The 14,797-nt window shown below is 41.3% G+C and overlaps 1 protein-coding gene across 9 annotated transcripts in view; it reads right to left on the reverse strand.

The window, feature by feature from the left end:
- nrxn3a (neurexin 3a) overlaps positions 1-12,365 on the reverse strand; it is a 144,389-nt gene extending 132,024 nt beyond the window's left edge. For 7 of the 9 annotated variants that reach the window (XR_009233718.1, XR_009233717.1, XM_058614638.1 and 4 more), the window contains exons 1-2: positions 12,005-12,365; positions 825-1,987 (exon numbers count right to left, since the gene is read on the reverse strand). Coding sequence is in view for 7 of the 9 variants with exons in the window: in XM_058614638.1 (XP_058470621.1) it covers positions 825-1,509 (685 nt within the window). In the remaining 2 variants the exon portion in view is untranslated. The remainder of the gene's footprint in view (positions 1-824; positions 1,988-12,004) is intronic. The other 2 variants (XM_058614642.1, XM_058614641.1) reach the window with 1 other exon arrangement.
- Between the last annotated feature and the right edge of the window lie 2,432 nt (positions 12,366-14,797).

Genomic DNA, 14,797 nt, shown 5'->3' on the forward strand with positions numbered 1-14,797 from the left:
CTTAGATTAGCATTCTGATTTTACAATCTCACGCGCACACACTTTGAGACTGATGCCAGCCCACAAAGTCAAACAGCCTCAGAGACCACGAAACCGGGGTGTAACACCAGAAACAATCTTTAAACCAGAGATTAAAAAGTAAATGTTTCGACATCATGATGCCTTCTTTTTTTTCTTAAGGAAAAAATACACATAAATCTGTTGATGCAGCTCATCAAGTGTGAAAGACCATGATAAGAACACGGAGAATTTGGACTATTGGTAGTTTATTTGCACAATTGTATTATGATTTAGAATAGTTGGATAGGATTTTAAGTTAACTGTGGTCACAGATGTGTAAGGCAACTCAAATCAAGCCCTGAGCTGTGACGCACAATTGGTATATGGTCTCCTGGAAATGCATTAAATTGCCATAAAAAAAAAGAATCAGACTGTACTTAACAAAGTGGACATATAGCCTTTAAGTTGGAAGTAGGACAGAAGTAGCGGTTAACCACCAAGGGGCGACTTGCAAGAATAAATCGTTTTAACACCAATAAACATTTTTCTGGGGTGTTAATGGTCTAAATCACTGGTTTTTGTAGATCACAATGGCACTTTTGTAAATTATGTTCCCCTTTAGAGGGAAATAGACAATGCAGCACATGTGAGTGGAAACCAGTGTGATTGGCAGCTATAACTATCTAATAGGTAGACTACAGTCTATGGTAAGAATTGGCCTAATTTGGATTTTGAATACAAAAAAAGCAAAGAAATAGAGTGCTTCGCAGTTGAAGAGCTGCCCAAGTCTATCATGGGTGACATTTTAAAAAGCTTCGACTTACCTTCACTGCAGAAGCGGCCCCTGTACTCTGTTTTGGAGCAGTCGCAGATGGGCTGTCCATCCACCACTGAGCATGTACCGCCATTCTCACAAGGGTTCACACTGCACCATCCTTCCGACTCCAGGGGCACTTTAAAGCTTCCCAGCAACACTGGCTGCGAGACGCCATATTTGAGGTCTGTGATTGTGCCCCTGAAGGGCTGCATGTTTCGCGCTGTAGGCAGTGTGAGCGCACCGTTGCGGATATCCTGAGGTACTCCACCCAGGAACAGGTCGCTGACTATTTTCATGAACTGCCGCTGAGGTTTCACGCCATCGGCTGCGACCTGGCCATCCAACACCAGCACCGTGCGCAGGTTATACCTGCCCACAGTGGCCACGTGCCACCTGTTGTCATCCACCCGTTTTTCAGACGAAACTGCCGTCTCGGCACAGTCGATGCTGAAGCGCAGCTGCAGCCGGCCCTCCACCACCGACAGCAGCAGAAAGTCACAGTAGCCCCCATCGTCAAAATACAGCATCAGCGACTCTGAGGCGTCCGTTTTGAACTGGAAGCTGAGGTCACCACGGGTGCTGGCGTCCCAGCGGAGGTAGCGTGCCCACTGACCCGGTGTGCCAAAAAATTCCAGTCCCAGACATGTGCTGAGGAACATGTGCAGTCTGATAGAAAAGCCTACAAGATCCATAGTTGCAAAGAATCAGTTAATCCAAAAAAAGGTTTGTCAGGGGAATTCAATCACGTTGACGTCTTCAGGTGGAAAGACTGAATTTCAGGGATCTACAGTTTGATTAACAGTATGTGCAGTTATTGATATATATATATATATATGTGTATATATAAAAAAAGGGAAAGGGCAGTAGCAGGAGAACAGTCGTTGTAGTTAACAGTCTTAAAGTCAGTCACAGCAGTAAATTGTCTGGTTGCTGTTGGGTGGTCCGATGGAGGAATGGTCGTTTTCCTCCGTTTCCTCCAGGACACAAAAGGAGGTGGTGTTGGTTGAATTTCTTTGTTACTTTTCAAAATAGATGCTCTTAAGACTCATGGTGCAAGGTCTGATGGGATGGACCTCTCTGTCTATCAGGACCAGCTGAAGTTCCTCCTTCATGTTGTCTGCTGGGAAATGGAGCGGACAAGGGATCCACAGGTCTCTCGCTCTTCCATCACTGCCGGAGAAGGAGAGGCACAGAGTTACAATGGCTTCATCAGCATTAGTGCAATATTAACAATAATAATAATAATAACAATAACGATGGTGATTTATTTTATTGTATGGTTTATTGTTTGTTGTTAGGTTTATAATGTCATTTTTATATTTTATTTGTCTTATTTATCTCTGATGTACAGCACTTTGTTGTTGTTTTTTAAAGTGCTTTATAAATAAAGTTGGATTGGATTGATGATTGCAAATTGGAAATTCACATATATTCATACACCCATCATAAGAGTTCAGTACAATACAGTATGATTAAACAATTATTAACCGATTACTAAATTAATTATCAACTATTTTGATAGTTGATTAATCGATTTTTATACTTCTTAAATGTAAATATTTCCTGGTTTCTTTGCTCCATATAACGAATAAATCATTAAAACTGAATCATTTTGGTTCGTGGGCAAAACAAGACATTTTCAGAACATCAAGTTTTCAAGTTTGAGATCGAGAAAATAATCGACAGATCATTATAGAAGGTACCATAACAACTGAACCATATAGGGACGGGCATCTCTAACAAAAACTCTATTCAAATATCCAGTGGTATGACTCATCGAATATACTAAACTCCATGAGACTTAGTCAAAGTAACGCAGGGTTTACAGCATGTGGAGCTACCAAGATGCATTCAAAGGCACTGGTAAATTTCATCACTTCCGCAAAACGCACATTTCCCACTAACTACATGCTTTTTATATATATATATATATAAATTCTTCTTCAATGAATGTATACATGGGCTATGATGTCACACTATTTACATACAGTAGCTGACACAGCTGTGGTCATCTGACCTACACATCCTGAAGTGAAAAGCAGGTCATGGTGAACACCCTCAAAACTGTACCGTGATGAGCTGAACTGCATTGTATCCCGTGGTGGAAATGCATGTTAAGTGTTTATGGTTCTACTTGTTTTAACAATGTAATAGGTGCTGATGGGGTTAGCTAAAGAGGCTAAAGCTAAGTTCCAAAAACAAAAACAAACATTGAGCACAGCCTCATCGCCGTGCTCAATGTCACAAGGGTTCCCGACAGATGTGGGCAGGGATGAACGATATTATGGGGATGATATTGGTAATGGCAGACATTGGCTTTAAAATGGATCATCAGATATTGCAAACACATCAAGATCTGCCAATATGACTATTGACTACAACAGTAAAACAGTAAATATGACATGTAATGTAAACAGCAGGCTGAATAGGCTGCTACTTCGTTGACTTCTATGCTGGCGCCTTCTACAACAATTTTTTAAAAATGTTTATTTACATCTACACCTGCAGCGACATGAATAGGCAAAATATTATGCTGAGACTGAATGGCTTTCGCAGTCAGGCGCAGGGAAAATTAATATATATTGGTATCGGTTATCGGCACCAAGCACTCCTGCTATATCAGCATATCGGATATCGGCAACAAGTCCAATATTGTGCATCCCTACTCTGGGCTAGTTCATAATAAGGAATGACCCACAGAGACTAATGCTCATCTACATTTGCTCATGATCATAGCTCCAGTTAAGTAAAAATTTTTTGAATTGAGTATTTTTACTATGATCACATAGAACATTTCATCAGTCCACTGACTGCACCTCATTCCGCGTTCATTTAGAGAAATCTTAAAATATCGAGTAGATAGTTTGTAGTTGACAGTTTGAGGTGAAATCTGACAGACAATCAGCTCGGGGCTTTTTCCAAGATTTTCCTCCAGACATGATTTAACTAAACGATTTCAATTGGGGCTACAGTGATTAAGCTATAAATGACTTAAACTATGAATTGCCAGCTAGTTTGAAAATCAGTTATTTTATTCGAGTAGCTTTTTAAAAATGATTATGACAGTAAGCTGAATATTTCTGGATCACGGAAATACTTGTGGATGGAGTCATTTCGAGGTTCGGAAAAATACCATTTTCTTTCTAATTAATATAATCATTAGGTGCAGCTGACATTTTAATTGTCTAAATCCTTTTTTTTAATAATTATTGTCAGATTAATGTGTTCCTCATTATTACTGTACACAGGAATCCGTGTACAGAATCTCAGTTGTGACAAACCTCACATTTATTATCTTCTTGTTACAGGAGTGGAACATTTCAAAATGACTTGAGTGTTTTTGTATAAAGCAAGGGTATAAATATGCCGGAATTAGTTCTGCATTCTTAGTTCTGACATCCCATTGGCCGAAGCGATGGCCACAGTCCTGATGGATGGTACAATTAGCCTAAACTGCATGTAGTAATTTGCTCTCATGACAACAAAAGTGTGTTTTATAGCACATAGGATATCTTAAAAAGAAGAATTAGTCTAGTGAACTGTACTGTACTGTTGGCAGCCACCAATTCCTAATTAAAAATGCCTGTGATGGTGCTGCATTTTTCTCTCCTCCACAAAGGTTGTGTGGAGTTATCGGTCATCTGCCGGGTAAATTAGTCTCATTATTCTCATGGCAGTGCATGACTATCAGTCAGCCAGGCAGACTGCCTTTATCTGATGACCAGCCTGGAAAGACAGGCTTCTCCGCGATCCTCGTGAATACCAAGTAGCACAGAAAAAACAGGTACTGGTGCGGTGCAGTATCCAGCTCATATGTTCTACCTCCTAAAAGAGTGCTTATGTAATGTTGCCGTGTGCAAGGAAAGTCATAAAGGAGGCACACGTGTACTTACTCCATAGACGTACATTGTACGTAACCAGCAGCATATATACAGTACCAGGCAACTCTGCCAGCTGTTGTCACAAAAAGTGGTTGATAGCTGTTATACCCCAGGATGCCAAAAATGGTCGGGGACAAGCACCAACGATCCCAAGAGATGGATCACTGCCATGAAACAAACTCACTTTACATAACTGTATTCCTATAGGCATAGGAATCAGGCTTCACCCATGTCCTCTATAAGTAGTGAATAGAAAGACCCAGAAACACTGTCCCCAGAGCAGACGTGTCCTTGACAGAGGTGCAGAGGCTCCTGACAACAACAAATCCATAGCGGTCTTTCCCAACAGTGTTTGTATGCCTGTAGTCTGTAGACCAACGAGTCAGGGGTCATCATACAGTCGGTGCTGCGTGTTTCCCAAGGCATCTATTACCTACTCACACTCTACAACGGCCTGTTAGGCCATTTTGTATGTACACTCACAACAGGCTGACCTGCGAGTCTTTCATGGACGTGAGCCAACTGGCACCAACCTGAACGATCTCATCGCACGACCAAACGGAGTCAGCTGAGTCAGTTCAAACAGAAACATATGAGGGATTCGCCTGCACCTGCTCCCAGCAGTACAGGAAAGATGGTATTTTTGCTTATCAATCCCAAAATACTACTACTGATACTACTCTGTAATTTGGTGTTCAAAAAAAAAACACCTGAGAAGAGTCAACTGTTTTCTTGAAGTTATTAAAAGTGATGGTAACAGGATGTTGAGTAAGTAACGACATATTTGACCAACAGTCATTTCTATTGCTGTGTTCCCATACTGGTAAAGTTTACTTTGGTACAGTGTAGTACAGTTTGGAATGGTATAGCCCTTGGTCAGGCTTGCGTTTCAACTGAGAACAATACCATCACCTGGTAGGCGGAGTGTGGGCTGTACCCGATGGTTGGAGCCAATCTAGCTCAACCCTCATCGAAACCATTTTACTCCAGTGCCCCAAGGGAAGGGTGCCAAAGTATGGAACGGTTGGGGTTGCTTAATTTGGTACTCTACTTAATAATACATACCGTACTGTACCAAACGGAACCGTTCCACTCAGTCCAGACTTTTGAGCATTTAGTCAGCATGTTGGTAAACACCATCGGCTGATGCCAACAGTTGCAAATAGGATAAAAACCAAAGTCGAAATAAAATCAGTCTTAATCTAGCAGCACCATTTCTCCTGCTTCTTGTCGATAATTCTGAACTGACCAGGAACCGGTACCAACTCGTACTGGTTCTCGGAGCTACTGCTAGTCAATTCAGGTTTAAAGGCACACCTTTAGATACTGCCAAGCTGGACAATATCGCCAGAAATATTCACAACAAATTCCAGGTCAGTCAATATCATTAATGACCACAATAAATGTCACGTTAATCATAAAAGATTATTTGGTTTCTTTCACCTTTCCCACATGAGCAAACTTCTGGTTTTAAATGTCACAAATGAAACACACTTGAATTGAAACAGAGAAACATTAGGAAGAACTTTGTTTTGTTGCTTTTGAAGAAAATGACATTGTAATATACATTACGTTGTTGTCGCCGAGGCCCTACACTGAAGTGTCATCACTCTGGGTGTTTGACTGGTGAGTAAAGGGTCAGAGAAAACTGATGAATATGCAGCAAATGGCAGCTACTAAAATGCTATTGGACAATTTTCACTACAAGCAAGATTTTATGAGATTCAAATGAGACTGAAACAAAAAAAAATACATGTATAATATTTTTGTGTGCTTTTTTTATTACCAACTAATAAAACTAAATGTGATAAAATAGGCATTTTTTTGTGTGTAAAAAAGCAATTCAGACAGATATTTAATACTTAATACTTATTCTAAGGACTCATCACACCTTAGAGGTTCCCTCTGCCTGAGGATTCTTTATGCATCAAACGCTGCTTATCAGGCCTCTATTGGAACTGACTTTACAGTTTTCGCTGAATCATTATTATTATTATTATTATTATTATTATTATTATTATCATCATTATTAAAATGTTCGCAAGTGACATTTAATTGTATTTGACTAACTGAATTGAATGCAGATTCATTTAAATGACTCATTATTTAATACTATATAAAACAGGCAATTGTAATACTCCATTTGATATTTTTTGTTGCATTTGTTTTTTACATTTTTAAAAAATAAAATCTTGTGGGTGCATGTTAAAAAAAAAACTCAGATGTGGTGAAAACTTTAGTTTGAGCTCCCTCTCTATATTTGACATTGACAACCTTTCTTTTCATTCATTTTTGACAAACAAGTTTTTTTCTCTGCAGCAGGGTTTTTATCTGCAGTCGCTCCTATTACGTACTGTGTCTTTACTGCTTCAGTATAATCTGCACGATTGGCTTCGGTCGAATCAGATCACTGAAACGCTGCAATCACACTTAGATCTATGCATAAACTGGACACTGCACGGTTTAAAATTGCAGAATTGTTCTGGCATTACTATTAGCTCACTTCAGTCCGTGTGTGTGTGTGTGTGTGCGTGTGTCTTTTGTCGAGCATCAGGGGTTAAAAGGCTAAACGGCACGAATCATTGTTCTCAGTGAAAGGCGCCTTTGACAAACCCCACAGGGACGAGTTCACATACACACACTGACAAAAGGCAGCGGCACTTTGGATCCTATTAACAACCATGCGACCTAGGATGGAGGGAGAGTGTGTGTGTGCATGTGTGTGTGTGTGTGTAAATGCAAATAAAAGCAGCCAATCGGTAGGCCCCTCCTGTTTAAATGGATGCCACTTACTAGTAATTTTACAGCAGGTGCCCTGATCTCTCTCTCTGTCTCTCTCTCTGTCTCTGTCTCTCTCTCACACACACACACACCATCCAGATGGAGTGACAAAATGTCCTCCAATAGATGATAGTCATTTACATCTTACAATAGAGTCAGCGAGAGCTGCGACGCTGCAGTGGCACACTCTGAAATGATTTGATCAGGACATGCAGGCCGACAGTGGAGGCAAGGATGAGAGACAGCAGAGCAGAGGGAGAGATGAGTGAACGCTAGAAGAGAGGGAGAGAGAGAGAGAGAGAGAGAGAGAGAGAGATGGAGGGATGTTCCACCTCATCCACTCCCACTCATGCATCTCACAAAACAGCCGTGCCCCACACTGCTCGTATACTCTTCATCACATGGCAAACGCACACTTCCAGCGTCTGTGGCTGCACAGAACAGAAGAGCAACCACTGAACGTTTTAGGCCGATATCATCCGTTCGGCCTCAGTTTATCAAGTAAAAATAATAAATATATACGAAGAGGAATATGTGATATAAAAAGAGGTGAATGTAATGTGACACAGGAGAAGGAGACGATGGTGAGGCCGTTTATGGATTATATGTTTTTGGTGAAAAAAATAATAATTTGCAACATTGCTTACGATGGCCTCGTCTTATCCTCATCATTTACACCGTGAATTGGTGGAGGAGACGGAAAGAAGTGACATCATCTCCTCAGAATACGTCACCTCTTAAACACTGCTGCAACAGCAAGGTAAAATAATCAAAACGTCCACAGTTTATTATCAGTTTGATCTTTTTCTGTTGTCTGAAAGATGACACCGCCTCCCCACCCCCACCTTTTCCCCATGACGCCCTAAATTCTCAGACATGATGACACTGATCACACCACAGAAACTGAACGTTATTAAATATTTGTATAAAGCAAGCAGCTGATGGAGTAAAATCTAAGCAAGAATTATGCTCCAGTTTGTCTGCAGACTGATCCACTATTTTCTGTGCTGTGTAACCTCCACTATTTATTTTTACGGACAGACATTAAAACAACAAAAAAAACAGACGATTAAAGGGCAGGTGCATGTGAAATGGGAGGAAGTGAGGGATGGAGGGTTGTGTGTTTGTGGGTGGGGACTGTTTGTGAGTGTGTGATTTTGGCACCGGCGTGTGTGTGTGTGTTTGAGTGTGGGCGCCGTGTTGTTATCCAGCTACTCTGCAGGCAGGACACGCCTTCTCTGGGCTCTGTGGTTCTGCTGCAGCACCCTTCACGGCATTACATCACCCAGTTAAGAGAGCACCCAGCGCCCCACAAACGCCTGCACACACACACACACACACACAGCAAGAGAGGCGTCTGCATCTACACTACACCAACATCTGTATTCTCACCAGAATACAAATCCCAAACACACCACCAAAATCAAACCATATTCACCACACACACACACACACGCACACACAAATGACTGCAGACACCCAGAATATACTACACACACACACACAAACCTCCATCAGCTGTGTACACTCACTACACACTTCACAAGCAAACACACACGCCTTTTTTCCCCACTAGTGGTTTATATAACATCACACTGCCTCTCACTGATGTGGCCCTGATTTATCTTTCTCCATCTATCCTTCATGTCTTTATCATATACACATATTAAAGTGTTTAGTATTTATTGTGATTTTTTTTTTATTTTATTCTGCCTTTAAATCTGTGTTGGAATTTTGACACTGATAAAAATGAAGAAAAAAAAGGCACTAAAGGCCTTCTATACTATTAAAGGGGAAAATATTTTCCTCAGTATTTAAGCCTCACCCTAAGATTTAATTAGGTTTTAAGGTCTATGAATTATTTCACATCTGAAATGCACAATATTTATGATCAAGCAATTTCACACACTACTGCGCCTTTAGAAAAAAATAATAATAATAGATGGGGGGGAAAAGCGTGTGTGTGTGGGGGGGGGGGCGTACACCGCCGCGTGAACGCGCAGCAAAACGACCAAATTAAGAGAAAAGGAGTATTCTCCCAAAAAATCCTGCGTAATATTTCACTCTCCCCGCCCAGAGGGATTACTGTTACCTTGAGAGCCCTTGGCTTTTTGCGCCTGATTTGTCAGCGCAGTTAATCGGCTGCCAACCAGAAGCAAAAAAAAAAAAAAAAAAAAAAGCAGGACAGTCAAATTACCCAAAACAGCCTCCATCCTTCACTCAGCAGCCCTGCTTTAAAAAACACAGGGAGGGAAAGGAATGGGTGGAGAGCGAGGAGCAGGGAAATTAAATATGGTGGTTTCACTTCTTTCTTTCTTTTTTTTTTTGCAGAGAACGAGCAGGTTACATTCCACTCAGAACATATGGAAATAACACCGTGTGTATCAGCAGCAGCATTTAAATGTAAAATCATATCTAATCCGGTCCCTCTCATCCTCAGCAATGCAGCAAAACGATTTAAGGGAAAAGAAAAAAAAAAGATCACCCAACAATATTAATGTCGTTTGCATCCTTAAAAAAAAAATACGAGACAGAAATGATCTACAGTATCTGCTGCTGGTGTCGAAATATAAGTATTATTTAAGGTGATCAAGCAGCTTTTGGGCCCTTTTTGCAGAGAAGAAGACGCATTCAGTGGCGGCTGGGTCACGCCCATTCTCAATCCCGGTTCCTTTTTTTTTTCTTCCTCTCTCTCTCTCTTTTTGGATTAGGATGCTGATTATGAACCCCCCTCCCCCCTGCAGAATTTCAGAAGAACCTCATAATCCTATTAACTCTATGAATCGAAATGTCTGCTGCAGCGATTAAAAATAATAGTAATAATAATAATAATAATAATAATAATCTAATTGCATTTTCGCGCATTGGCACAATCACAGTGACTTCGCATTAAATTGCAGGTGCTGGACATTAATGGAGACATGTGTGGATAGACACAGGGAGAGGCCTGGACACTTGTGCTTATTATTATTATCATTGTATGTATTGTATGGCGCACTGCATTAAAGGCCTTATATGCAACGTGATTTTCTTCTATTTGTTTATGTCAATATTATTGCATTCGTCGCAATGTAAGGGGGGGGAAAAATAGGGACAGTGCGCTCATTTGAATTTAAACCACACAGAGGATTGATTAGCAGCAGGCCCCACGCTGTGGATTTTTCAGGTGTGGACTGTAGTGACAGACAGAAATGGAAGGAAGGGGAAGGGGGGAAAAAAAGTTGTACAGCTCAGACGTGCAGCATGAAATCCATGTGTGCACGCCATTCGATCCTCCAGGGATGAGAAATAATCCAAATTATATTCTTCATCTCTTTCATGAAATGCCATTTTACACACAGACCACGTCTGAAATATCCATTACACATGTGTTTAATTTATTTGGATATTATTTCGGGTTCATTTTAATATATAGATAATGTTCATGTTTGTTTTTTCTAACTATAATCATTATGTTAATTCAAAATGTGGAAAACGGGTGACATTCGTTTTAATATCGCGGTTAATGTGTGAAAACAGGAGCCAGTTGTATCTGACGTGTAGATTTTTAGGCTCTAAGGCCTCAACGCAAACGGAAAAGGAAGGCGGATAATGGAGGAATGTGTCGGTTATTGCGCGGCGCGGTGGCGCGCAGCCCGCTGGGACTCACTCACTGTCCGTCCTCGTGAACACACAAAGGTCATGTATGTATCCAAGTACCGGAGGCTCGCATTACATCAGCTTGAGCATCTATATTTAAAGAGCGCATTAACCGTGTTTGCTGGGCGGACGGGGTGATACGTGCGTGCACGTGCGTCTGCGCGGCGCGGCGCGTCCGGGTGCGTTTGTTTGGCTTTTTAAACATGAGGCTGCGGACGAGAACAATGTGCGGTCACTGGACACCTGGCGTTCATCGTATCTATTATTCATCAGCCAAAAAAAAAGAAAAGAAAAAAGAAACAAGGTGAAGGAAGTGGTAGAGATCCAGTCTCCTCTTTTTCTGGGTTGATGCTCTTCATGTTTGGCACAAACCGGTGGTTTGAATCGCATTTGCAATATGTTGAAAAACATTACAAAATAAAAGGAAACGAAAAGGCCCAAATGACATCCTTTAGAGTCTATATGAATATTGAAACACCGCCTGAGGGGGAGCAGAGGACGTGTGTAATACTAAACCCGCCTGTCACGTTGATTATCTTCCAGCGAGGGGAATTTAGAGGCCAACATGGCAGAAATTACCCCCCAAAAAACGCTGCTGTGCCTTCAAGGAGACTCACACCTGCCTTCATTCGTTTACGTTACTCACAAAAAAATAACAAGAAAAAAAAGTCCTTTCAAAAGTGACAAGTTCCACAACACCTGCGCGCACTAGGAGCAAATACTAGGAGTCCAATTATCTGCTGCCGCATATTCCACCGAGAACCTGCTCTTCTTTATTTTATTTTTTTTATTATTGTTTTTTTTTCTTTGCCCCGCCACATTCAATTCTGACAGATTCTCTCAGCCAACGTGAACAGGTTGGAGTGAAAAGACGACGCGTACTGACCTTTGGTTCCACAGTCCACCGACAGTGTCCGAGTGCGTAAAATCCAGCAGTTAAACTCCACACTGATGTCGTTTTTCCTTCTTTTTTTTTTAATAAAAAAAAGAAAAAACATCCAGGGTTCTGCGTTTTTCTTCCCCCCCGATGCTCACGGTGCTGGTGCTGATGCTGGTGCGTGAGCGGAGCGGCGGAGGGGCGGTGGGGCGGTGAATGGGGGTGGGAGAAGGAGGAGGAGGAGGGGGGAACCAGGCGGTACCGGGCTGGGTTTGTTGTGCGCACAGGTGCGTCGAGCGCGCGGTGCATCATACGCACAAAAAAGCCGCAGATCACTCCTGTGCGACTTGCAGCGCCTGCAAGCAAGAGGCGCACGGACGCGCGCGTACACACACTATACCCAGAAGCACACACACACACACACACAAACACATACATAGGGAAACGCACGCGCGCACGCACGCCACTCGGGTCCGCCCTCTACTCAGCGCCACCACGCGCCATTTAAAGGCACACTGACAAAACGCGCGCGCGCACACACGCGGCATTTTCAGCAGGCGTTCATTTACATTAAAACGCACAGGATTCGTCGGTGGCTTTCACAGTTTAGTTCTCCAGATTATCAGAGACTCAGTCACAGCATCACACGGTCACGTGTTTTTAGTCCACGCACCTTCACTCACCATGTGTGAAATTTACAAATGTGATATTGGTAGCAGATGATGGGGGCTACGGAGTGTGCTGCACGCGCTCTGCATCACCATCATCATCATCATAATCTGGGGGAAAAGTGCATTAATCTCCAAAACACAGTATAAACACATGACGTCCACTGTGTTCGTGAAGGACAGATTTCAATAGAATAGACAAATTATTATTAAGTGTTACATTTTCGTGGATAATCTCATTTTATGGTTCTCAAATGGGGGTTGGGGGACACTTGGGGGTCTGTGGCGCACTGCCAGGGGGCCCAGTCAGATGAAAATTAATTTGATATCAGGGCCCCCTCCACCACCTATAGGAGTCACCTGTGTTAGACTATTATTTATACAAATGTAAAGCTATTGCATTCATTATATTATGGTTGTGTTTGCTTTTGCTGCAAACTAAACCAGTTTATATTCAACATTTGGTTTTTAAGAATAAATGTGCAAACGTCAGCTACAAAATAAAACCAAATAACTTATGATAAATACAATTTGGATATATGAATGTATCGAAAGACATCTAGATTTCTTTAAAGTGTTTTTCTTTCCACACACTATTGGGAAAATAAGTAAATATAATATGTGCGTTAAAATAACAGATCATTTGTGTGTGGTCAAAATGTCAGGCATTTAGTGTGACCTCCCCTTACACCTGAATAGCAGGACTTACAAGTGAATATTTTCTGGTTTATTTGCTCCACACAACTGCAAAAAAATAAGACAAACTGAATATCGGTGGTTTGTGGATAAAACCATTACATTTGAAGTAAAATTGCCAAGATACCAACATTGTGTGCACCAAACGGCTATAACTGATCCTGAATTGAGGAAAAATAATTGGCAGATGAAAGTGCATTTTTACACTCAAAGATCAAAATCTGACATAAAATTGTGACTTTTTCATTAGCAAGGGCCAACAAGCAGTGGCCTATACAACACTGCATATACAACAGGCCTATTGTTCCTATGCAAAAGGCTTCAGAAATTATTTTTTTTTAATCCAGAAGAGTTTACACAGATCATTTTTCTAATCCCATTCAATTGTTCCAAGGGAAAAGGACAAAATGGTCCCTGGAATATTGTTCATCTTGTCAACGATCCTTGGGATGAGAGACTAACAATGAGAATATCTGATGTAACAGTTTAACATGAGATTGGGCTTTTTCCATATTAAATGGACGAAGAGAGTGTAAAGATGACGAGTACTGTTCTCCTGCTTTTCGTTCCCTATCGCAAACATTCAGAAAATCAGATTTCATGCCTTCACTTCTTCATGTTTGCACCTCTGTAACTCCCTGTTCAATTATCACAGCAACCACTGTAAGAAAACACTTCACTTGACTCTCACTTCGCCGGCTTCGCGGTCAATTTTAGACTTGATTTTACGATTCTATCGATGAATTTTAAAGCCTGTGCTGACCATGCACCTAAATGTATTGATGATAATTTAACACCACATGTATCCAGTCAGTCAAAGGCCATGTTGCCTGTTGTCAAACTCAGCTGAGGTCCAAGGGTGACCAGGCCTTCTCTGTCAAGGATGCTTTAATAGGACCCAGTGTATGAATTGTACCATTCAAAACCTATGAATGTGATTTTTGATCCTTCGTTTCGCTCCGTTCTGTTTTTATGTTCTCATCACTACGCCTGATTTTAACTACTTTCCTTTTATGATGTGTCCTGTAAAGCACTCTGTAACTGTGTTTTTAAAAAGGTGCAATATACATAAAATGTATTATCATCAATATCATAGTGGACACTTGTCTCTATTTGACCCTGCAATCATGTACCCCGCCTACCATCCTGTGATTAGCACCAGCAACCACTGTGACCCTCATGTGGAGGATAAAGTGGTGAAAGATGGATGGATGGAATATTATAGGGCAGTAGTGGGTCATGCAAGGCGCCAGTACAGAAAGGGTGAGCCTCAAAATGTTCGTCTGGACTCTTTCGCTTATTTTAACCATATAAAAAGGCCCAGAAAAAGTCCTGCGAGTAAGTGCTTTTGGCCATTTTTCCACAATAACTTTCAATATCTGGCAGTTATTTACAATTGACTGCATGTTAAAATGGTGCATTAATTCAAAATGAAGAA

This window comes from Solea solea, chromosome 18 (genome assembly GCF_958295425.1).
Source record: "Solea solea chromosome 18, fSolSol10.1, whole genome shotgun sequence".
Classification (NCBI taxonomy): domain Eukaryota; kingdom Metazoa; phylum Chordata; class Actinopteri; order Pleuronectiformes; family Soleidae; genus Solea; species Solea solea.